The sequence below is a fragment of the Capricornis sumatraensis genome, chromosome 9 (assembly GCF_032405125.1).
Source record: "Capricornis sumatraensis isolate serow.1 chromosome 9, serow.2, whole genome shotgun sequence".
Lineage (NCBI taxonomy): Eukaryota > Metazoa > Chordata > Mammalia > Artiodactyla > Bovidae > Capricornis > Capricornis sumatraensis.
Genome location: NC_091077.1, coordinates 61,715,058 through 61,741,426, shown reverse-complemented (window position 1 = coordinate 61,741,426; position 26,369 = coordinate 61,715,058). Strand labels below are relative to the sequence as shown.

General features: G+C 38.0%; 1 protein-coding gene across 2 annotated transcripts in view; it reads left to right on the top strand.

Moving 5' to 3' along the window:
* The first annotated feature begins 644 nt into the window (after positions 1–644).
* DCTN4 (dynactin subunit 4) overlaps positions 645–26,369 on the top strand; it is a 33,259-nt gene continuing 7,534 nt past the window's right edge. The window contains exons 1-12 of one of the 2 annotated variants that reach the window (XM_068979540.1): positions 645–779; positions 3,752–3,822; positions 5,961–6,139; positions 11,026–11,069; positions 13,150–13,257; positions 14,431–14,451; positions 14,845–14,918; positions 15,139–15,251; positions 15,544–15,653; positions 19,419–19,492; positions 22,686–22,740; positions 23,770–23,877. In XM_068979540.1, coding sequence (XP_068835641.1) covers positions 645–779; positions 3,752–3,822; positions 5,961–6,139; positions 11,026–11,069; positions 13,150–13,257; positions 14,431–14,451; positions 14,845–14,918; positions 15,139–15,251; positions 15,544–15,653; positions 19,419–19,492; positions 22,686–22,740; positions 23,770–23,877 — 1,092 coding nt within the window. The remainder of the gene's footprint in view (positions 780–3,751; positions 3,823–5,960; positions 6,140–11,025; positions 11,070–13,149; positions 13,258–14,430; positions 14,452–14,844; positions 14,919–15,138; positions 15,252–15,543; positions 15,654–19,418; positions 19,493–22,685; positions 22,741–23,769; positions 23,878–26,369) is intronic. The other variant, XM_068979539.1, reaches the window with a different exon arrangement.

The window sequence follows — 26,369 nt, the reverse complement described above, 5'->3', positions numbered from 1 at the left end:
TGCTTCATTACATTCCACAATATAGACTTGGTTCTCATGCTAAATATGGAAAGCCAGGAAATGAGATACAGCTCTGCGTGCAAGAGCTCGATCTAAGAAACTACAAAAGAGATAGTATCTGTTAAAGTTTCCTGTAGGTCAATAGTAAGATTGTCGGAAGGAAGTGCTGGTGTGGACTCTTAAGTTTCCAGTTTCCAAGAAACTCTGTCTCAGAAACCCTCCATCTAACTTCTGGAGATTTGTTTGGAAGGTGAGAGCGGGAGAGGCAGTTTTAAATAAATGAGCAAACTTCCTGTTAGAAATGAAGGAAAGAACAGTACTGAGTCTGTCTGGATTTGATCTGCGACTCCACATCTAGCAAAACAACGGTCTGAGCTCCGTCCGGGCAGTTGACACTCACAAAAATGCTGGAGGGGGACGAGCTTGGAGAACCGCGATTGGGAGAACAGGCCCCAACTTGGGGGGAGAAAGCCGGTATCTCTGGTGAGCATGCGCATTTTAACTTTCTTCTTGCGCAAAGCCCCACTTGCTCGGAGTGCTTACGTCAAAGTCTACGTTGAAAGACGTAAGGAAGGAAGCTAAGGAAACGCCGGCCCTCGGGTCACGTGATGCGACGGGTGCGTCGTTGACTCCTCCCCCACAAGATGGCGTCCTTGCTGCAATCGGAGCGGGTTCTCTATCTAGTCCAGGGAGAAAAGAAGGTTCGGGCTCCGCTGTCGCAGCTTTACTTCTGCCGCTATTGTAGCGACCTGCGGTCGCTGGAATGTGTGTCTCACGAGGTAACGCAGTCGTCCCATGAAGAGTGTGTGTGTTGGGGGATGGGGGAGGCGTTCCCCCTAGTCACCGCGACCAGCGGGGAAGTTCCGTCAGTTGGAGGCGGGTAGTCATTTTCCTAGCATGCTGATTGGCTTTGCCTTCCGTCACTCGGTTTTGTCTGTGATTTAATTTGCTTATAATTTGTCACTTGGAAAGGAGGAGCGGCCTTGGGTGGGGCTGAACGGCCTTTCTGTTCTATAGCGTCTTCTGATTGGACAAACTAGACTTTGGGGACCCTGGCCATCTACTAGGGGGTTTGGTAATTGGGCGGATTGTGGGGGGAAAAGATGTCGGGGTGCTTAGTTAAGGCCCTTTGAGGGGCGAGATACGGTCTTCCCAGGATTGATTGAGGTAGTGGGAAAGTCCGCGGTCGTTCTCATCCAAGCGCCTCCTGTCCTGGAAGTTCTGCCCCTCCTTGGGCAGAAACCCGGCCTTCTGACTGCCTTGTTCTGTTTCCCAGCCCAGCCCAAGGCCTGCAGCAGACAAGAGGGTTGGGATGGGGTGAGCTGAGAGAAAAGCGCTTAGAATCGGATCTGTTGTTTAAGAAGCTCAAAGTATTATATTTATGGCGCTTCTCCTGGGGGTACATTTCTATCCTTCACTGATACAAGTGGGCGTTGGAGGTGGGATTGCTCAGAATGTAAAAGACTCCACCCTGGGGGAAAAAAATCATCAACGAATAACAAAGCCCCCAAACGTCTGCAGCACTTTACACGTGTTCATTCAGTAAGATTTGGGGATTAAAAGACGAGTTAAGACATAAATCCTGCTCTTGAGTTACTTGCAGGCTCCTGAAGGAAAAGCTGATTAGTATTAATAATACATAGTTTATGCTTATTCAGTACTTTCTGTATGCCATGTGCTTTACGTAATCTCCTTTAATCATTCTACCTTTTTTTTAAAAAACCACTTTACCGTTAAGGGGTTTCCTGGTGGCTCAGTCCGTAAAGAATCTGCCTGCAATGCAGGAGACGCTAGTTCGATACCTGGATGGGGAAGATCCCCTGGCAGAGGGTATGACAACCGACTTAAGTATTCTTACCTGGAGAATCCCACGGACAGAGGAGCCTGGTGGGTTACAGCCCAGGGGTCGCAAAGGGTCGGACAGGACTGAAGTGACTGATGACTCTTGTACTTCACAGTTAAAGAAACAGGCATAATGTTTGCAGTATGTCACACAGCCAAAAATTTGAGGAAGGGAGGAAGGACCAGGATTTGAAACCGAGCAGCCTGATTCAGTGGACTTCAGTCAGGATCCCTGGACTGTTAAAAATGCTTATGAGAATATGTCCCATACTATAAGCCATTTTACACATTATGAATTACTATTTTATTGAGAATATTTTTCATAGTATTCAGAATAGTCAGAGAAAGCAGTTAAATAACACAGGGGGAAAAGAAAAATCAGTGCTGTATTTTACAGCATTGGTTTTTCTCTGTTAGCACTTTGTACACTTATCCCTTTGGCAGGCCCTTTCTCTCTATGATGCCTCCCTGTCCCATCTTCACCTCCAGAATTTACTGATTAGATTCTCATTTGGTGATCAGTAGGGACCTAGTTTTCATAATCTGTAAGGACACCTTCAGCTAGGACATTCAGTCTGTGACTGTATCTTTTATGGACTGGTGTGCACCTGTGAAACAGAAGCCATTAGGGTTTGGGGAAGGATGATGCCAATGAGGGTTGAAGCAGTCCAGAAAGTTCTAATGGGGAGCCTGGAATTGGAGCCGCACTTGAAGGGAGGAGCATAATTCAGAAAGGAACAAAAGGGAATGAATTACATTTTGCCTTTTATGATGAGTGCATTATGCCTTTTATGATGCACTGAGTGCAAATATAAGTTAACAGTACTGTATTTTGTGTTCCTGGTGACTATTTGAGCAGCAAGTTTATCTTTCAAAGGTGGTTCTGTTTATAAGCAGATGATAAAAACAGAAACCAGTTTCTCTCATAGTATTTATGTTCAGGTGAATCTGTCTTTCCATCTGCAGATGCCCAGAGTTCTAGAATTATCGAATAGGATCTACCTACATTCAAGGAAATAATTATTCAGTCCTTAAAAAAATACAGTGAATTTAATTTTTATACTGTGTTTTCAAGCTGAATACAATAAGACTATCTTGTTAACCTAGTAGTTTAATTTGCCATTTAAAAATCTCTAGTTGGTTGGCTATAGCTGACTTTTAACTGTTAATTTATGCTTTTCTTCAGCGAACATGTAATACATCAGTAAGGAGAGAACTTTTAAAATCTCTCAACAATTAAAGTGTTATTGCAGTCCCATAAAGCTGGGAGCAGGTAATGGCAACCCACTCCAGTATTCTTGCCTGGCAAATCCCATGGAGGGAGGAGCCTGGTAGGCTGCAGTCCATGGGGTCACTAGGAGTTGGATACGACTGAGTGACTTCACTTTCCCTTTTCACTTTCATGCATTGGAGGAGGAAATGGCAACCCACTCCAGTGTTCTTGCCTGGAGAATCCCAGGGAGGGGGTGGGGTGGGGGGCCTGGTGGGCTGCCGTCTCTGGGGTCGCACAGAGTTGGTCACGACTGAAGTGACTTAGCAGCAGCAAAGCTAGACTAGGTAAAAGGATTTTTGATCACAGCTTCATAACTTGGATTGTTAATCTATTTAGATTATCATAGAGTCTTTTTTAACTTAAACATATTTTAACATGTCTAATACATAAAACTCTGGTGAAAGGGAATAGGAAAATTCAGAAAAGAAAAATAAAAGGATTTCAAGAAATTCAGAGGTTAAGAAAAAAACAGGTGATTTTTATAAGAATAAACCCTGTGCTGGAAGCAGTCCAAGTTCTTTGCCAGAACGATGGTCTCTCACCTTCTGCTGCAGAATAATGTATTTTAAATTTCACTATTTGTTATAGGTGTATACACAAGCCAACATGATTTTTTGATTTCTTGTTTCATTCTAGGTGGACTCCCATTATTGTCCCAGTTGTTTAGAAAATATGCCATCGGCTGAAGCCAAACTAAAAAAGAACAGGTAAGACAGGGATCCATTTTTCCTATTTTCCACAGCTATGTTTTAATAGCTGGTAAGAAAACACATGAAATTAGCTGTTTTTCTTTTCTTAGCATCATTTTTTTTTGCCAAAGGTGACTCTTCCACTTAAAAAAAAATAAATTGTATTTTATAACAGTTTTGGACTTGAGATTACTGTGAAGATGATACAGAGAATTCCCTTTAATCTTTACCCAGTCTCCCCTATTGTAAATGTTGTATATCAGTATGGTATTATTTGTCTCAATTAATGAATATTATTGGTAGCATTATTATTAAATTTAGATTTCCTCAATTTTTCTCCTAATCTCATTTTTCTGTTCTAGGATCCTATTCAGGATACCCACATTGTATTTAATAGTCATATCTCTTTAGGCTCCTCTTGCTGTGAAATTTTGTTAGCGTTTCCTTGGTTTTGAGGAGTGCGGGTAAGATATTTTGTAGAATGTCCCTTGATTGGAAGTTGTCTGGTGCTTTTGGCGTCATCTGAGAGAATGTGTTATGGGGAAGAGGATCACACAGGTAGAGTGCATCCCTCGCCACACCATATCAGGGGTGTGTACCACCAATGTGACTTTTCACTGGAGATGTTGACCTTGAGTACTTGGCTTGAGCTATTGTTTGTCAGATTTTTCTGATGTAAAGTTACCCTTTTTTTTTTCCCCCTTTTCCTTTCCCGTATCATACTCTGGGAAGGAAATGTACGAGTACAGCCCACACTTAACTAGTAGCGAGTTATACTTCCCTTCCATAAGAGCTGTCTCCATGAATTACTTGGAATTCTTTTGCATGGAAGATTTTTCTCTTTTCCCTTTTTTATTTATTTAATCATTTACTTAAAACTGTGTGGACTTGTGAATATTTTTGTATACTTTAGGTAATACGCCAATACTACTTTTTTTTTTTTTTTTAACTCAGGTTGTTCCAGCTTTGGCCATTATAACCCTCTTTTAGTAGATTTCTGTCTCCCTTTGGCGTACCCCCATCATTTTATGGCATTGAGGGGGAGGGAAGCGTTATTCAGTTGCTTGAGAACTTTCCTACTTACTCCAGGCTTACCTATATTTTCTGTCCCAGAGCCGTTCTCCAAGGAGCCCTGGCGCCTTTTACTAGAGATTGGTATTAAAAATCAAGATCTGAGTAGTAGATGTGGTCATTGTTACTGGTGCCATTTTGGTTTTTAGCATGGTGTGGAAGTCCTTTGCAACCAGTCACACCTTTGTACCTCCAAGGATATAAACCACTATTTGTTCTTCCTGTCCTGGAGAAACAGCTCCATATAAACCATCTTTGTATGCCATCCATACCTTTATTTTATCATTTAATCCTCAAAGTATCCCTTTAAGGTAGGTACTATTATTATTCTTACTTGAGAATATTGTCCAGTAGCAAAATATCACAGAAAATTGAAGTTATGGAACTTTAGAGCAAATCTATGACTGAAGGTACAATCTTGATCATCTCAGATGGTAAGAAAGTAGAAAACTTTCTACTAGAAACACAAAAAGGCATGGGGGCCCCTGTAAGGGAATGTTGACTGGTTCACTAGGAAAAGTAATGCCTGAAGAGAGCAGAAAGCCCTGAAAATGCCGCACTTCTGAACCATTTCACCTTGGTAGCATTATTTGGTATCTGTTTCAGCTCTCTGCCACAGCAAACAAGCAGTTATTTTCCAAACCCAATTTCACAGCTTATCAAATTGTTGCCTCTCAGTTTTCCATTGTTCAGTTGGTCTATCCTCTCTAAAGTCATAAGCTGTGACGTTTCTTTGTCCCACAGAATCTTTGTGGTCTGTGCAAGCATAAGAAGAGTCTAAAAGTTAACTCCAGACTGTTAACAATGATTCCCTCTGTGAACTAGGCTTAGGTCATGCTGTAGTTATTCAGGAACTTTGGTGATGACTGCATATTTTAAGAAATAATTGGCATGTAATGCTTTTGAAATTTTAAAACAGTTTATAAGAGTCTCTTCAGAGTACTTTTTGGTTTCGTTTTGTTTGAGAGCCACCCTTCCCTTACAGTTCTCTCTTGAGCTCCTGACATACAGAGCAATATCTTGAACACAGTAGGTGCTTGGTGAATATTTGTGGGATGAATCAGTGACTGTTTGTTGTGTTCCAGATGTGCCAACTGCTTTGACTGTCCTGGCTGCATGCACACCCTCTCCACTCGGGCAACAAGCATCTCCACACAGCTTCCAGATGACCCAGCCAAGACCACCATGAAGAAAGCCTACTATTTGGCCTGTGGATTTTGTCGCTGGACATCTAGAGATGTGGGCATGGCAGATAAATCTGTGGGTGAGTGAGGTGGACTTTAGCATGAGATTTTGTGAAATCAGCAGAGTTGTAATTGCACACAAATCATGAATTCTGTTACTTGTTGGGAGGTAGGTGAGAAATTCAGAGTATTTTGCCACTAAATCTTCTGTGTTCCCAAATTCTCACATTTATGACCATGATATTTCATCGGAAACTGGGTATTCTTAAGGTTGGTAAAATAGCATTTATATATCTGACATTTTTTAGAATCAAAAGATTAATGTTCTTCATAAAAAATAATTGCTGCTGATGGTGAAACACACCATGAACAAACTTAAAAGATTAAAGTGGCCAATCTTATATATAACAAACTACAGATAAATAACCAAAAATTAGGAACCCTTATAAATCAATAGGGAAGCTACCCAAGAGAAAAAAAAAATGTCAAAGAATAGGAATAGCAGCCCTCAGAAATGGAAATAAAAATGTTCAATAACCAAAATGTGCACAAATCATTGGAATTTTTTTTTTTGCACACAACTTGGTGAGGTGATTTTTTTTTAAGTCAATAAATATGCAAAAGGATATGTTTCAGTTTTACTAGTAATCAGGAAAATGCATATTAAAACTTAATCCATTGATTTGGGAAAATTTTAAAAATCTGGTAGTATCACAGAAATATAAGATAATTGTTTTTTTGTCTGCTACCACCTTAGATAGCAGTTTAACATTTATTAAACTTTTAAATTGCTTTTATTCTTTTACCCAAAAGTTCCATGTCTGGGTATCTATCCTGAAGCATTCAAACACATGCTTAAAGAGACATCTATATATATTATAAGTGATACAGAAAAGTTATGTGTGTTTGGACCTAAAGACAGTCTAAAATGTTAATTGCCTATCCATCATTTTTGGGTTTCAAAGCAGAGGTTGCACTTAATCTTTATTAGGAAACTTTCTTAATTTTTTTCATTTTCTGTATTCCGTGGTTAATAACAGAGAAACACTATTACAGTCAGTTCAGAATCTTGAGTTGCTATTTGTTTTTTATATAAACAGTAGCATTGCTAACTTTCCATTGTCTTTTTTCTTTCTGAAATTTCATTAATTTTCTGAAAATTTTTTAGACTTGTTAAGAATTACCACTTTTAGATTTTCATTAAAAATGTCAACTTACCAACAAGGACCTGTTGTATAGCACATAGAACTCTACTCAGTGTTATGTGCCAGCCTGGATGAGAGGGAGGTTTGGAGGAGAATGGATACATGTGTATATATGGTTGAGTCCCTTCGCTGTTCACCTGAAACTGCCACAGCATTGTTAATCGGCTGTACCCCAATACAAAATGTTTAAGGCTGTACCCCAATACAAAATGTTTAAAGTTTGAAAAATAATCAGCTTACTAATACACGAGGAAGCCAATTAAAAAATTATTGTTATATGACATAACCCAAAGAAAGATGGATGTTAGGTAAAAATTTCCTATAGCTTCTTATATAATTTGGTAGTAAAAATGGGTGAAGTTCTTTCAGATTCAACTCTGTTCTTAAAACTTAATTCTTGATTTTCTTGAGTTTGCCCTTTGGTGTAGAATACCTGAGCTCTTGGTTGTTTTCCTAATTTCATACATTATATTGATAAAACATTCTTCAAAAACAAAAAGTTAACAAACAAGTTTCTTAAAGTATTTGTTGGTGGGTAGTTATTTCCTGAAATATGATTTATATTGGAAAGTTTCTGTACCATCTTTTTAGATTGTCAGTAAATATTTGTGTCTTAGTGTAGCAAGTAAATTGTTTAAATTTGTTTATGAATTTAAGTTAAATGTAAAAAACAACCTCAAAGTGGCACTTAGTTCAGTGAGTTAAGTGTATTTTTTCCATGTTTGTATTTTGTTTCTCTTTATCAGATTAAACAAAACCTAGAAATCCAAATAGATATCTCAGTTTGTTACTCTTTAAGTCTTTTTTGGGTACTTTTTGGACTATAAACCATTAGGATTGGATAATTTATTTTTTAGAATTTAAAGCCTGTGCTTATTTCTAGAAATCTAGCTCCTCTAAGGGTATCTTGACAATGATAATTGAATACTCAGAGCTCTTAAGAAGTACAGATAATTTCATTTCTTCCATGATGTAATTGGTATCTGAGAAGCCCTGAAACCACTTTAGTTACAACTATTTGTTTATTTATAAGTAAGCCCTTGTGTCATCAGTAATGTGCAAAAACTTAAAATGAGATCATAATGGCTCTCAAATTTGTGTTCAGAATCAATCAGCAGTTCTAAAAATGCAATTAGATAAAACTTAAGATTTTTCTAAAATGTTACTGAAACATTGTTTTCACATAATTATTTTTCATGTTTGCCTTAAGTAAAACAACTTTTAAAATATAAATATTGTACTAAAGGTTGTTACTGCTGCCATTTCCTGCAAGGAGTTACAGTGTAACGGTCAATAGGAGTTGTTTTTATTTGGGAAAAAAGTTATTTTTATAAAAATAATACACATTCATGAACTTAGCACTCAGCTTAAGAAATTAAACAGAACCAAAACAGTGTAAGCCCAGTATAGCCTTCCTCCCACTCCATCTGCCTTCTGTTTCCTAGAGAGAGATGGTCATCAGTCTTGAATTCAGGTTTTCATCAGTTCTTTGCATATTTTTGCAGTTGTCCACATAACGTATATAGCCATTAGCAAATGTGTTTCTCAAATTGAAACAAATAGAACCTTGTTTTATGTATCCTGCTACAACTTCTCTCTATCCAGTTTGTTTGTGGTGTGTAGTAGTGATGGTCAGTGATTCATCCCTGGCTTAACCACAGTTTACTTCTTTAGTCTCTTCCAAATGGACATTTAGGTTGTTTTCAATTTTTTGCTTCTGACAACAGTGCTGTTAGAATCCTTCTTACATGTGTTTCCTGTCACAGGAGCAAGGATTTCTCTGCGTAATTTAAAGTAAAATTGCTGGTTGTAAGATGTGTACATCATTAGCTCTTTGAAATGCGTTTACCAATTTTCGCTCCCACAAATACATGAGTAAACTATTCACTGCTCCACATCCCTGGCAGCTCTTGGTACTGTTGACTCTTTCAAGTTTTCCCAAACTCGTGGTTGTGAAATGGCACCTCCTAGTTTTTTTCCCTTTTTTTGGCATAGCTTTATTGAGATGTAATTTTACATATAATGAAACTCAGCAATTTTAAGCGTAGAATTCTTTGATTTTGGACGAACGTGTATAGGCACGTAGCCACATCCACAGTGATGATATAGAATATTTCTGTCACCCCAAAAAAGTTTTCTCATGCCCCAGTCAGTTCCTTCCCCGCACCTCCTGGCCCTTGACAACAACTAATTTGCTTTCTTGCACTGTAATTGTGCCTTTTCTAGAAGTTTACATAGTTGGAGTGTAAATCTTTCGTGTCTAGCTTCTTTCTCTTAGTACAGTGCTTCTGAGATTCTTTCATGTTTTTGCTGGGGTTTTTTTGAGTTGTATTCAATTGTATGGGTATACCATATTTTGTTTATTCATTCTGTAGTTGATAGACACTGAAATTTTTTCCAGTTTGAGGCTCATATGAATAAAACTGGATATGAACATTTGCCTGCAAATTTTAGTGTAAATATGTATTTTCATTTTTCGTATTTACCTAGGAATTTAATTGCTGAGTCATGGGGTTAAGTGTTTGTTTACCTTGACTGAAAACTGTTTCTCTAAGTGGCTGTACAGTTTCAGGTCCTCACCAGCAAAAGAGGAGAGTTCCATTTCCTCAATAACCATTAGTATTATTGGTCTCTTTCATTCTGGCCATTCTAGTGAGTGTAGTGATACTTCACTGTGGTTTTAAGTTGTATTTTCTTAATATGCTTATTTGCCATCTATGTGTTTTCTTTGGTGAAGTGTTCGTACAAATCTTTTGCCTATTTGCCTGTTTTTAAACTGAACTTTTATCTTTTTGTTGAGTTGTGAGAGTTCTATATTGTGGATACAAGCCCTTTATTGAATATATGTTTCGCAGCTATTATCTCCCAGTCTGTGGCTTGCCTTTTTATTTTCTCAAGTGTCTTTTGAAAAACACAAGTTTTTAGTTTTGATGAGGTTCAGTTTATCAATTTTTTTAATATATAATTTGTGCCTTTTGTGTCCTAGTGAAGAAACTTTAGCTTAACCCAAGGTTGTTAAGAGTTTAACTTTTGTTTTCTTCTAGGAATATTATGTTTCAGCTTTTGAGTGTAAGTTTATTACCATTTCATGGTAAATTTTGTAAATGTTGTGAGGTGTAAGGGTTAAGGTTAATTTTTTATAAATTGTGTAAATGGTTACAGTACCATTTGTTGAAAGTATTCATTATGGTTTTACTTTCAGCTTTCTGGAATAATTTTTTCCCTTATGATTTGTTTGTGCTTTTGTTTCTTATGTTAAGAAACTCTTCTCTAAACCGAGGTCATAGAACATAGAAATTGAACAATATTATAGGTAAGAGCAAATTCTCTGGAGTCAGACTGCCTGCATTTGAATCATGGCTTTATTGCTTACTATCTCTGTTACTTTGGGCAAGTTATTTAACTCTCTGAGCTTCAATTTCCTCACTTGTAAAATAAGCCTAATAATGAAAGTCCATACCTCAGAGGGTTATTATGAAAATAAAACAAAGTTTGATACATTTCAAATACCTGGCAGAGAAATTATACATGTATTAGTTGTAGAGGTGGTCCTAGTGGTGGTTATTGTTATCACCACCATTATATTTAAAGAAAGAATTTGATTCTAAGCACTCTGGCCTATGTAATTCCTAGGACTCTTTCTTGAAAATTCTTCGATTTTATGTTTTTAAGTTTAAGTCTGTGGCCTGCAGATGACCTGTTTTTTTGTGAAAATAAAATCAGATTATGTAAGCCTTGTTTAATATTCCTTTATTTTTCAGCTAGTGGTGGTTGGCAGGAGCCTGAAAATCCTCACACGCAACGGGTAAGTAAAGGGTCATCAGAGAGAGGATGACATGAAAGATGAAGAAAAAGACCATTTTATCAGTGAATATGGCTTAGGCTTATAAATCCATGATGTGTGTTTTGGTGTCTTTTACATTTAGAAAGTGCTTCTCATGTAAGACATTAAATCATAATGGCAGTTTTTTCCAGCCTGACTTAAGTTAATAGAGAAACCTAAGAGTAATTTTATTTCTGTACTCTTGTGAATTGGAAAAAGGAAATAATATGTTTCTGTTTTCCATATACCCACAAACTAAGTTAAAGGTCCATTTGTTCTCAGAAATATCATATCATCAACATGTAAACATATCAGCATATAAACATCTTAAGTCTTGGAAACATCACTAATTTAGAAGATGCCCTTGGAATCAGTAGCAATCATGATTTAGACATCCTTTAATAGTTCACAGTGAATTGATCTCTGCCGTGTAAATTAGGACTGATTTTGTTGCCTTGGAAGCAGAATATTAGAAAGATGGTGAAATGTGATTGAAATGAAGTTATACAGTCAAACTGGATTAAATAATAATTAATAATTATTCACTTATGACTCAGCTAAAATTAGAAATACTGAAAATATCCTGGATGGGAGTGTATCCGATTGGACCTTTGCACATATACTGTTGTCAGTGTGAACTAGTACAGTTTTCTTGGTCTCTCAGCAGTATCTACTTCCTGGACTCTGAAGTACAGAAATACTTGTACTTACGCATGAAAATATGTATATTCAGTTACCAAGCAGGTATCAAGCATATGCTCCATTCTGTGTGCCAGGGACCATGCTGAGCAATAGGAATATATGACCTTTCCTCTCACAGAGTTTAAGACTGATGGGAAAACAAAATCAGTTAATCCCCAGATAAAGGAAAAACTCAAAGTAATGTGAAGGAGAGAGAAGCTGTGCATGTGAGCATTTATTATAGGGAATTTGAACTAGATAAGTCTACATCTGAGGGTTGCACTAGGATCTGAGGACAACAGGCAGAGAAGGGAAAGAATTCAGGGTGCAGGAACACCCAAGGCAAAGAGCTGTAAGTGGAAGGAGCAAGTTGTAGACCAGTGGGCAAGTGTGCCGTAGTGGAGAGTTGCGGTAGCTGAATAGAGAAAAGGATTTGGAGCCAAACTGCGCAGAACCGTGTGGACCAAGTTAAAGCATTTGAGAAGCCTTTAAAGCAGAAGAGCTGACAGGATCAGATAAATGTTTCTAAAAAACAATTGCTGTTGACTTGATAGAAGAGTGGGTATCAGGAGACATTTAAGTGCTCTCAGAGGAAATGGTTAAATACCTTTAGGACACCTGTACCATTTAATAAGATGTAACCTTTAAAAAGAATGAGGTAAATCTATTAATATATGTACTGAGTGGAAAATTCACACATAAAGTGAAGAAGTTTTAAAAGAGCAAGTTTTTCCCCCTTATATGAAAAATATAAAGACATATTTATTTTGCACATACAAAAATTGTATGTCTATGCATGCATTTTTTTTAATGTACGCAGAGTATAATTTCATACCTGTGTCTGTGTGTGAGAAAGATTTCTAACCTGTAGTAGTGGATACCTGTGGTGAGGAGAAGGATGAACATGGGCACAAGAGATAAAAGAGAAATTTTACCTTCCATTCTTTATATTTCTGTATTGCTTGAACTTTTCACAGTTGTATGGCTTTTATGATTAAAGAATATTTTTGAAATGAAAATATGCATTGGAGTCGAGGAGAAATAGAATATGAAATGTCACATTGTTGGAAATAGATGGTCCCGTGGCCATGCCAGGAAAATAGGAGTGGTTGTGAGGGTAAGTAAGCAGTGACGTAAAAGAGCAGTGAAGAGAGAACATGGAATTTTCAAGCCTTTTCATTGCTCATTTCTTCTGTTGTTGAACTTGAAAGTTCCATTTCAATTCTGAAAATAGATCATGTAAGGAAGACAGATTCTCTTCAGGGAAGAGAAACTTGCCCACTTTAATTTGTCTTTTCTATTCATTATATCTCTAGTCAGTTTAGTTGATGAATTTCCTAAGCTTCTTGTTAGCTGTTTCACATACTTTGATTTCTTACAGATGAACAAACTGATTGAATATTACCAGCAGCTTGCTCAGAAGGAGAAGGTTGAGCGAGATCGCAAGAAACTGGCACGGCGTAGAAACTATATGCCTTTGGCTTTTTCGGTGAGAACTTGGTATAAGGAGGAGTTTCCAATTCACTGATCAAGACCATTATGGCATAAGAGCGGTGAACATTTCAGAAAGTGGCCATTGTCCCTAGATTCCTGAATGATGGCTAGCAAAAAAAGGTCCCTTAGGTGATAGGTGTCTAAGTCCAAAGGATATGCTTTTGCCATATCTTTAGGTCTGAGTTCTTTGAGTTTTAAGTACATTTGTGTTTCTTTCTCCATCACTCCCCTCTATCATCTTATTTCCTAAAGAGGCTACTATTAGTTTTGTAGGCACCCACATTTACAGCTTTTGCACATTACAGAAAGTCAGAAGAATATGAACAAATCATAGATTTTATTCATGCTATACTTGTAGTCCACCCACCTTTGGCATCCTGGTAGTAGTGATTTCCGGACTTTAGTTATCATAATTTTTGGGCACCTTCCAGTATTTCTCCAATGTGAAAAATACTGACTTTTATACTGAGTTTTTTTGTGGTTAAATAAGTAGTAATATATGCAGGTGTAATTTTGATAGAAATTATTGATCAAAGTTATTCTCTACTAGTTTGTAAACTGCCAGTTAGAAATGAGAAATTAGGGTTTGAAGCTTTTGCTGTTGTCCCCCCAAGTTTTATTTGCTCCCAGAATAAGTTATTTTTTGTGTGTTTTCTTGGAGCCAAGCAGATTGGCATTTAACAGATAATGTTTCTTGAATGGCAGTGATGTATCAAACTCAGTGCTGAGTTCTTTATACATATTACTGTGCTTAATCCTCACAACAGTCCTGTGTAGTAGGTGGTATATTCCCATTTTACACTGAAGGGAATGAGACTTGTAATGGTTAAATAAATTCTTGTACTGCTTCTGCCTGAGAATTAGTTAAGCCATTAAAACCCTAAGAATTGGTAAGAGTCATATAAAAATGTCTTTTAGAACTTAATAAAACATTAGAACTTGCAAAGCATCCACATTTGCCAGAGACTCTTATGACGTCTCCATGAATTTTTTGAACAATCCAGTGTTATAATCAGCATATGTAGTAGTGTATTTAGGGAGGAATTTGAATTAAATGTGTTACTCTTCCAACTTTCCCCTATGACCTGCCTGCTGTATGAGTTTGCTTGTATCTTATCCTGCATTTTTTTGTCTCTGTTGCAACCTGCTGCTATTTTGGTGCCTACAGCAACATACTATTCATGTAGTGGTAAGTTCTTTTATGATTCTTGCTGACCCTAAAGTTAGCAGACGATCTCACTGGTGTTCCAAGAAGACTTTCATCGTGTGTCTTAGATACTTCACATAATTTTCTGGTCTAAGCCATTGCCTAGGTATTTTTAGATTAAAAATCACATTTTGCTCATTTTCAGTGTATTAATGTAGTTTCAGTCTCCATGTTTGGTGCTTTTGTTGTCATTTTAAAAATAAGATGATGTGGGGCTACACTTACTGTCTTTAAAAGAAGCACTTATTAAATTAGCTTTTTTTTTTTTTGCTTATTTCCCTGAGCTTCTCATGCTGTCCCTCCCCAGATTCTTTATTTGATACAAAACATATATAAAAATAGAATTTCTAAGAGAAATTTCTTAACTCTGTTTAGGACAAATACGGTCTTGGAACCAGGCTTCAGCGACCACGAGCTGGTACAACCATCAGTACCCTTGCTGGACTTTCGTAAGTTTGGACATTAAATGGCTTTGAGGGAAAAAGCTGGTATCAAAATGAATATTGAAGGAATGTGGTTTTAAAGTAACAGTTGCCAGTGGGGAAGAAGATGCTCATACTTAGGAAAAACCTAGCCAGAAAGAATATTCTACAGTAGAGCAGTACTTCATTTAGCGATCTCGTGGACTTTTAGGAGGACCCTTGAGAAATGATTGCTGTTATCTTTTAGCCTTAAAGAAGGAGAGGACCAGAAGGAGATAAAGATTGAGCCAGCTCAGGCTGTAGATGAAGTGGAACCTCTACCTGAAGACTATTATACGAGACCAGTAAATTTAACAGAGGGTAATTTTATACATGATTCTACTTTGTTTCTCTTTTACATCTAATTCTGTTTTTGTTACTTCTTTGCCTTGTGATTTTTATTTTTTATTTGAGATTTTTAATGGTATAGTTGTTAGTAGTAAAATGAATCATGCAGAAAATAAGATAAAGGTAATCATTTGAAGAAATGTCTGTCAAATTTCTATACTTTTTGGAAGTCACAAAGGCAGTGTTATTTTGTGTAGTTATCACATATACATCTGATTTTTAGCAAGTCACTTAAACTAAGCGTGGTTTCTGCCTTTCATGCTAGTGACCACCCTTCAGCAGCGCCTCTTACAGCCTGATTTCCAGCCAGTCTGTGCTTCACAGCTCTTTCCTCGTCATAAGCATCTTCTGATCAAACGGTCCCTGCGCTGCCGAGTAAGTATTCCTCTCTGTAGAGTTGTCATTTTGTAAGAAAAAAAGCAAAAATAAATGCAGTTGGGATTTGGTCAGTATCAAAACCTCTGGAAAATAGTAACTAGAAAATGTTTATAGAGAATGTTCCAGTGTGCAGGCACTGTTTTAAAGCTTTCAAGATAAGCTTAAAGCCCCTAACTCAGTGAGGTAAGTACTGTTGTTAGCCTTATTTTACAAATGTGGAAGCTGGGGTATCTGAAAGTTAAGTTCATACTGCTAACCCCTAAAAGAATACTGAAAGAATATAAAGCTTTTAGGAGAGTAGGGAGGAAACAAAAAGGACTGATTTTTAAAAATCAATTTAAAAGAAAAGCAAGAAAGAAGAAAAAGAAGCAAATCCAGGCTCAGGGAATCTATGAAACATCAGAGTCCCTTCAATTAATAAAAGAAATACTGTAAAAGAAAACAGACCCAAAGAAGGGAAAGGAGACATTTTAGACCAATACTATCCAACAGAACTTTCTGCGGTGATGGGAATATTCCTTATCTGTACAGTCCAGCATATTAGCCACAAGTCACATGTAGCCTACTGAGCACTTGAAATATGGTAGTGCAGCTGTGGGTCCTGAGTCTTTCTAAGGTGAAATTCATTTAAATAATGACATGTGACTAATAGCTGCTATTATCAAATAACACAGCATTATATTAGAAGAGACTTAGGCCTATCAACCAAACAAATACAGTGTATAGACTTTAATTCCTCATTCAAACAAAGCATAGAAAGAAAGAAGGGAGAGATAGAGGAAGGAAGGGACCAGAGGAAAGAAGAAAATATACCATGCTAATACTAATCAAAAGAAAGCAAGAGTAGCCATATTCATCTCAGACAGCAGACTTCAAAGTAAGGACAGTTAGCAGGGCTAAAGAAGGATATTAAATAATGATAAAGAGGTCGGTTCTCCAAGAAGATATAACCATTCTTAATGTACATTTGCCCAACAATCGCGTGTCAAACCATGTGAGGCAAAATCTGATAGAGCTATAAGGAGAAATACATGACTCCACCATCATAGTTGGAGACTTCAATGCCTGTCTCTCAGAAATGGACAGATCCAGCAGGTAAAAAATAAATATTGGCCCATCAACCTCCCTGGAGATACACCTCTACAAATACAAACCAAAATACGTAGAGATTAGGATATATCTATCCAATGAGTACTGTAAATCTATAAGAAACAATGTCGTAACACGGGATGTATTTATAAATGCAAAAAAGCAGGGTGTAGAGCAGGCACATAACTTTTTATGTAAGAAAAGAGGGAATATATACATATACACACACACACATATATAAAAAATATTTGTTTATGTTAGATTATATTATAGACTGTTGAAACAGAATAGAGAAAGCAGAAACAGACTTATGCATGTCAGGAAACTTGATTTTACCAACTAGTGGCCTTTCAAGTCACTGGGGAAAGAATAGCTTGTGAAATCATCTCAAATGATTCTATGAAAAAAAAAAATGGGGCCTCTAACTTACATGATACACAGAAGTCAATTTTAGGAACCTTAAAAACTTTAAAGAGTAAATACGAAGAGCAATATTTCTAGAAGGAAATATGGAGACATTCTTTATGGCTTCTGGTTAAGGGAGTAAGTGATCCATAAGTAAGATAAACCATAAAGGATAAAATTACATATTTGACATATTAAAATTTGTACCCCCATTACAAGGAAAACCCATAAAGAAATGAAAAGGTAGATCATAGACTAAGAGTAATTTGTAAAGTATGTGATTGACAGAGAATTAGTATCCAGAATATATGAAGAAGTGTAACAAATCAGTAAGGAAAAGATAATACCCCATTCTAAAATTGACACGTAGATACTAATGTGCCAGTTATGGCAGAGGGAATTCCAGTTCCCAGTAAAGAGGAGAGATACTCAAACATGTACAGTAATCAGGAAGTGTACATTAAAACTGCAATGAGAAACCATTTCATAATCATCAGATTGGCAGAAGTTAGCAATTTGGCAATATCCATAAAAATAACAAATGGACTTTTAGGAAATTATCCTACAGATATATATATATGCATGTGGGAAGTGATTTGCCTACAAGATTACTCATTGCTGTGTTATTTGTAGTAGCAAAATTGTGGAAGCATTTATCAATTTGGGTCTGGTTAAATCAGTTACAGAATTATTAAATAGAACACAGAGATAGCTCTGTGTGTGTTGGTATATAATTTCCAAGATAGATTTGGTGGAAAAGGCAGAAGAATATAAAATGTTCTCTTTCGTGTTACTGTGAAAAAGAAAGATGATGTGTGTGTATACTTTTTATGCTCATCAGCTGTACATGAGAAACTGGGGGCTCTGAGGAGAGGAGCAGTAGGATCAGTAACTGGTGTCTTTATACTGTTCTTTTTTTTCTAGAGTTAAAAAAATTTTTAACTGGATATAGGTAGAGCCTATTCAAGATAGTAAGCAAGTAATTGTTTATTCTAAAGCGTGAGATCTGGAATCACAGCACTTGGATTTAAATCCCAGCTCCAAGTCTTACTGGCTCTGTGACGTTTGCACAGATGATTTACCTTTCCCATGCCCCATTTTCATCATCTGTGAAATACAGACAATATTTACAGTACCTATACCTACCTCCTGCAGTCAGTGTGGTGTTTAAGTTCACTTAAACCAAGAATGGGTATCTTTTAGACTAGTAGAGAGGAAATTAAAAAGGACTAATAAAAATAACATAAAACAAAAGAAGGGACTTCCCTGACAGTCCAGTGGTTAGGACACCATGCTTTCACTGCAGGGGGTATGGGTTCAATCCCTGATTGGGGAAGATCCCGCATGCCACTGCAAGCCACAGCCAAAAAGAAAAGAAAACGAGAAAGAGGAAAACTCAGCGAAATTGTCCACACTTAATTAGAAGTATGTGTTAGGGACTTCACTGGTGGTGTAGTAGTTTTGAGTCCACCTGCCAACGCAGGGGACCACAGGTTCGATCTCTGATCCGGGAAGATCCTGCATGCTGTGGAGCAACTAAGCCCTCGAGCTGCAGCTACCGAGGCCCATGAACCTAGAACCTGTGCTGCTGTCGCTGCCGCTGCTAAGTCGCTTCAGTCGTGTTCGACTCTGTGTGACCCCGTAGACGGCAGCCCACCAGGCTCCCCCATCCCTGGGATTCTCCAGGCAAGCACACTGGAGTGGGTTGCCATATCCTTCTCCAGTGCATGAAAGTGAAAAGTGAAAGTGAAGTCGCTCAGTTGTGCCCGACTCTTAACGACCCCATGGACTGCAGCCTACCAGGCTCCTGCGTCCATGGGATTTTCCAGGCAAGAGTACTGGAGTGGGGTGCGATTGCCTTTTCCGAGAGCCTGTACTCTGCAACAAGAAAACTCACCACAATGAGAAGCCCTCTAACCACAACTAGAGAAAGCCTGTGCATGGCAGTGAAGACCCAGCATAGCCAAAAATAAATTTAAAAATAAAAAAAAATTTTTTTAAGTATTTGTTAGTTATTATTTCAATTTGAAGCACTAAGGGTTATAATATTTGATAGTGTGGTTGCTTATTTTCAAACGTCCAAAACATCATCTTTCCTTTATTTTGGTTATCCATTAATATACACTATTTTAAAATACATGTGATCTAGCAGCAAAATAAAATCAAACTGTATTAAATGCTGTGCTTTTGAATTTAACAGCTGTGTGGATCAGCAGATTGTATTCTTGTTTTCCTCTGATACATATTATGTATTTTTTTTCTTTTTAGAAATGTGAACATAATCTGAGCAAGCCAGAATTTAATCCAACATCTATTAAATTCAAAATCCAGATGGTTGCTGTGTGAGTATTTGGAATTGGTGTTTCAGGTTACTGTTTTGTTTTTTCCCCCCACTATGAAATCTGCTTACTCTTGGCTTAAAAGAGAAGAGAGAAGCTACATCAGAATAATCTTACTATTCTGTTCTTGTTTTGGTTTTGAAATACAGAACAGGAAGTTTAAGGCAAGTCTACAGACACAGAATCCAAGGTGTTTATATCAGGGACATGTAATAGTATGGTCTCTGGCAATGTGGTATGTTGTTGGTTGGAGAGTCATTCATTCCAAATGATAAAGTAGCTAAGTTTGGGAATGATCTCTTTAAAAAATAAATAAAAGTATAGCAGATGAAAGAATATCATGTAACACTATTATTGAACTATGTTCTGATAGTGCTTTGTTGCATGGGATGAAAATAATTCATGTTAACTCACTGGAACTTGTCAGTAGAAGGGAATTTTGTGTATGAAAATCATCTATCTAAAAGAATAATTAGTAAATTATTGTCTTGACTTTAGGGTGAGAGAGCCCTTCTTGAATAAGGCAGGAAGTCCAGAAGCTAGTAAGGAAAATAGCCAGCTTTGAGCTTAGCAGAAAAATATGAGTTATAAAAAAACAAAATTGACCACAAAGTCCTGAGACAGTCGAGTAAGAAAGAATATTTGCTACTGCATGATAAATAAAACTTGAATATCCCTGGAATGGGTGGGATGGGGAGATGAGGTGGGGCAAAGGATTTGAATATGTAGCTCACAGAATAGAAATTCCTAATGGCTGGTAAATATATGGAAAGATGCTGCAACTTGGTAGGAAAATTTTAAATATTAGTTCGGAGTGCTTGTGGGAATGTGGGTAAACATACTTGTACATATTGTTGGTAGAGTGAATTGCTAGAGTCTTTCTGGAGAGTGACTTGGAATATCAAGACAAAATGACATACAGATTTTAACCTGGTAGTACTATCTCAGGAATCTATTCTATAGAAATAAAAGCAATATATAAAGACCGATAATATATAAAGATACATTTTTAAAAGATGTGTGTTGTAACATTTTAATGGTAAAAGCTGGAAAGTTTTAATGTCAAACTGATTAACCATTAACAAAGAAATAGTTGATTATTTGAGATACATGCATGTAGAGTATTATACAACAATTAAAAAGAAATCATTGGCAGTCAAATGGCAGATAAGTGCTGGTCTGGTAACTTAGGAGGAAGGAACTAGGAGGGCCAGATACGGGTTCTGTCACAGAATTTGTCTAAACTGATTTTCCTCATCTCTGAATGGGCATAACACCAGTCCTGCCATCCTCTTGTATTTGTTCAGTTCAGTTCAGTCGCTCAGTCATGTCCGACTCTTTGTAACCACATGAATTGCAGCACGCCAGGCCTCCCTGTCCATCACCAACTCCCGGGGTTCACTCAGACTCAGTCCATCGAGTCAGTGATGCCATCCAGCCATCTCATCCTGTCGTCCCCTTCTCCTCCTGCCCCCAGTCCCTCCCAGCATCAGAGTCTTTTCCAATGAGTCATTTCTTCGCATGAGGTGGCCAAAGTACTGGAGCTTCAGCTTTAGCGTCATTCCTTCCAAAGAAATCCCAGGGCTGATCTCCTTCAGAATGGACTGGTTGGATCTCCTTGCAGTCCAGGGACTTTCAAGAGGCTTCTCCAAAGTTCAAAAGCATCAATTCTTCAGCGCTCAGCCTTCTTCACAGTCCAACTCTCACATCCACACAAGACCACAGGGAAAACCATAGCCTTGACTAAATGGACCATAGTCGGCAAAGTAATGTCTCTGCTTTTGAATATGCTCTCTAGGTTGGTCATAACTTTTCTTCCAAGGAGTAAGCGTCTTAATTTCATAGCTGCATTGTTAAGAAGGATCCAATGAACTATTACGTTTGCAAATGGTTTGTAACTGTAAATTGCCATACAGTATGTTCTGTTTTCCTAACTACTGTTATTTAATGCATGACTGATTAGGACTACAGAAGTGACATGTGGTTTGAACTCCTTTCCTAATTAAGAATTACACTCCTTGCAGAAATCCCGAATGGCCAAATGTGCTTCATATCAGTTTCTTAAGAGTTCTTTGGGGGAAAAAGTGTATTTTTTTTTCTGGTATCATGGCAGGGTCACCAAGGAATCTTAATACATATGTTCTGGCCACAAATCAGTCCAGCTAAATCCAAATCTTTGATAGTGGGGCCCTTGAATTTTATATCAAATTACTCAGATAATTGTGATGACCATCATAAAAAATACCTAGCCTGAAGTTAAAATACCGTAATGCTAAGATGCCCTCCTACACGCACCCTCTTGAAGTGTTTCTCCAATAGATTTTATCTTAAGTTAATATTTGCATGATAACATTTATGCGTGCTTTGTTCCAAGCACTTTTTGTACATACTATTTAATTTATTCTTCACAATAAAAAGGAACTTTCAATGTTCTCATTTTATGATTAAAGAAACCAAGACACAAAGAGCTAAATATCTTGCCCTGCTCTTTACAAAGGAATATCTTAGTATATAAATACTCAGTTGGAATTTGAACCCCAGTGGTTTTGAGTCCAGAACAAGCACACACAAGTACAATATTCTGTTGTCTTATTCAGAGGGGTAGCATACAGAGTGGTTAAGAGCAAGACCCTGCAGCCAGACTGCCTAGGTTTGAATCCTGGCCGCTTCCAGCAGACTGCTTCTCCTAAACCTGGTGTCTTCATCTTTATAATGGGGATAATAGTAATACCTGTTTAATGCAATTGCAATGAGGATTACATGAATTAATATTTGTAACAAACTTCAAATATTGCCTGGCACATAGTAAATGCTACGTAAAAGTGTTTGGTTAGTATGTGGTATTGTTTTTGTACCCCTGACTGAGCAACTGAACTGAACTGAATGTATTATAAAATCAGTGTTGGGTCTTATCACCAGTTGCCATATAGATTTACAGAAATGAATTAATAAAAATCTCAAAAGACATATCTAATAAATACATAAGGGAGATATCCACCTTGATGCATGGATATATAGAGGTACACGTGAGATTTCAGAAAGAACTCATTACCGGTTTGATTTCACGTCTTAAATTCTTATTGTAGTGATAGGAAGAATCTTTAAAATTTTCTCTGACTTGTTCTAATTAACAAGAAGAAATCATTTCTTCTAAGAGACTGCAATGAACATTAATGCATTTTTTATTCACTTACAGCAATTATATCCCAGAAGTGAGAATCATGTCAATTCCCAACCTTCGCTACATGAAGGTTAGTATATTAATGGGAGGAGAAAGAGTTAATTGATCGAAGAGGTGTGCTTAGTGTATGTGGTGGCTGTGCATATTTGACACGGGATTCAATGAGCAAGAGATAGAAAAGAAGAAAGTTTGAAATAATAAGGGGACTGAGATTTTAAGTGTCCTTAAGCTGGGATTCTTGATTATAGCATCTTTGAATATATGCAGAAGGAGCAGGGTGCACATTACATGGTGGTAGAATCATGGCTGGTAAAAACGGAGATGTTAGACCCCACAGGCAGCTTCAGGTCTCCTCCTGTGTGTGTGTGTGTGTACACTGTGTGTGTGTGTGATTCTCTAACATCTGTGTGTGTGTGTGTGAGATTCTCCACCATCTGTGTGTGTGTGTGTATTGTCATAGATTTCTTTGTTACCTCAGCCCCTCTATTCTTTGAGTCTTTGACTCCCACACATGCCTCCCAACAAATTACAGAATGTTCTACAGCAATAAAGACACTTTTATAGTCCCTATTCATTTCAAAGAGTTTTTTTTTTTTTTTTTGCTAAAGAGCATACCAAAAAAGTTCAAGATATCTTAAAAGTCTTCTATAGTCTTGATATGCCCTTTTTTTTTTTTTTTTTTGGCTATATTAATACATTTGGCTGGCCTGTGGCTCCTATAGTTTATTTATGAGGGCTTCCTTCTTTTAAGTCCTAGTGACATCCTGGGTAGAGTAAGAGTTACGAACTTTAAACAGTCACTTAGATAATGTATATTTCTCAGAATTTCTGGATCGAGTAACTGGCCCTTTATATGGAATCTGATCCATTTCCTCAGTGAAATAGCAACTCTAGAGAGGATATAGTCTAGTGTATAAGTAATGTAGGAGTCGATGAGCATTTAAGAGTGCAGCGATGCAGAGGTACAGGTGGGGTGCTCAAGAATGATGGTGAAGGCGGGGGCGCACGGGCTGATGATTTTGTGATATAATCATGAGAGAAGGTGGACCTAGGTGGCAGCAGTGTAGCATGTCTGAAAGATACCTTTCCTTTTCCCCAGGAGAGCCAGGTCCTCCTGACTCTGACGAATCCAGTGGAGAACCTCACCCACGTGACTCTCTTGGAGTGCGAGGAGGGGGACCCTGATAATATCAACAGCACTGCTAAGGTAGGAGTGTTTTGCTTCATTCTGAGTGACCCTGACTTTCCTGAAGTGGCCTCATTTGACCTGCTTTAAAGGATTCCACACTCTGGTTTTCACATCCAGTCTTCAGGTTCTCTTGATTTCACCTCTAGAGTTTTCTACTTTATCCGCAGGCACACTGCCACCACCCTTTTTGGGGGTTTCATCATTTCTCACGTGGACTAGGACAGCAACTTTCAACTCCCTGTTTTCAGTTCACCCCCACTTCCACTCCAGCCCATCTCTGTCTTGCCGTTAGGATGATCTTTCTAAGATTTAGCTTTGATCATGGCAAGCAGCTTGTTTGGTGTCCCTCTGACATTGGAATAAACTAAATTCCTTGCCATAGCTTAAGAGCTCCTTAATATCCTCATCTCTTTTCTTCCATTACGATCTTCCCTAAAACGACTAAATCTAGCGTTCTCTAGATCATGCACATTAATGGTTGAGATCCAGGCAGATCCAGTGGGTCATAAACTCTAATGTTCCTGGAGAAATACATATGCTACTCATTTCACCTAGAATTCTTCCTTCCCATCCCACTCTTCTGACAGACATGCCCGTAGCTCTCTTTCTGCCTGAGGCATACTGATTCTTCAAGATGCAAAGGAAATGACATTTCCTTTTAAAAGCTGATGTGCCTCAGCTAGAGGCCCTCTGCTTACATAGAGTATGCATGTGTGCGTGCATGCTAAGTCACCTCAGTCATGTCCAACTCTTTGCAACCCTGTGGACCACAGTCCGCCAGGCTCCTCTGTCCATGGGATTCTCCAGGCAATAGTAATGGAGTGGGTTGTCATGCCCTCCTCCAGGGGATCTTCCCGACCCAGGGATTGAACCCGCATCTCTTATGTCTCCAGCATTGGCAGGTGCATTCTTTACCACTAGCACCACCTGGAAAGCCCTACATAGACTATCAGTTCAGTTCAGTCACTCAGCCGTGTCCGACTCTTTGCGACCGCATGCATCGCAGCACGCCAGGCCTCCCTGTCCATCACCAACTCCTGGAGTTCACTCATACTCATGTCCATCGAGTTGGAGAGAGTATACGTGGCACTAAATATTAAAATAGGCGATTCTGACTCTCAGTATTACTTGAATGAATGAACTGAGAACTTTCTACATTTTATTTCATGATTCGTCTACTACTTGAAATTTTAGAACAAGAACTTTTCTCTGTAATAGGCCATTTTATTGTCTCATAATTCAGCATGATGTTCATAACAAATCAGCAGAAAGGATGCCTATATCTTTAATTAGCTGTTATTCGAGTTATGCTTATTAGTAGAGAATTTGTCTCTCTATTTTTCCTTCTGCTTTTTAATGATTTCATTTCCCAGCATCACTTCTAAAGAGAGATGACGCTCGTCTGTCCTTGCTCCTTTTTAAAATATCACTAATGAGCTGTCTATCCAGTGTCTCTATCCAGATAGAAATAAGTGTCTGATAAATATACCCAGCTTATGAATTTGCTGCTTTTCTCTCTCTTTTAGCTCCCCAGCCACATTTATTTCCATAATTAGAAATGTTATTAACATTGTTATCTGTTAACCTCTAACAGAGCAAAGTTGAAGCCTAGTTACAACCAAAGGCTAAGTCTGAAGAAAACTGTTTTTCATGTCCATAAACATAGCCAATATTCCCATTTCAGAAAATATGTTGGAACCACTGTTTCTCCTTTCACTTCAGTTCAGTCGCTCAATCGTGTCCAACTCTTTGCAACCCCATGGACTGCAGGACTCCAGGCTTTCCTGTCCATCACTAATTCACGGGGCTTGCTCAAACTCATGTCCAGCGAGTTGGTGATGCCATCCTACCATCTCATCCTCTGTTGTCCCCTTCTCCTCCCAGGTTCAATCTTTCCCAGCATCAGGGTCGTTTCCAAGGAGTCAATTCTTTGCATTGGGTGGCCAAAGTATTGGAATTTCAGCTTCCACATCAATCCTATCAATAGAATATTCAGGACTGATTTCCTTTAGGATGTACTGGTTTGATCTCCTTGCAGTCCAAGACTCGCAAGAGTCTTCTCCAACACTGCAGTTCAAAAGCATCAATTCTTTAGCCCTCAGCCTTCTTTATAGTCCAACTCTCACATCCATACATGTCTGCTGGAAAAAACTTAGCTTTGACTAGACAGACTTTTGTCAGCAAACTAATGTCTCTGACTTTTAACATTCTGTCTAGGTTTGTCATAGCTTTTCTTCCAAGGAGCTAGCATCTTTTTATTTCATGGCTGCAGTCACCATCTTCAGTGATTTGGGAGCCCCTCCAAAAGAAAATGTCACTATGTCCACTTTCCCCATCCATTTGTCATGAAGTGATGGGGCCAGATGCCATGCTTCGTTTTTTGTATGTTGAGTTTTAAGCCAGCTTTTTCACTGTCCTCTTTCATTCTCATTAAGAGGCTCTTTAGTTCTTTTTCGCTTTCTGCCATAAAAGTGGTGTCATCTGCGTATCTGAGGTTATTGATATTTCTC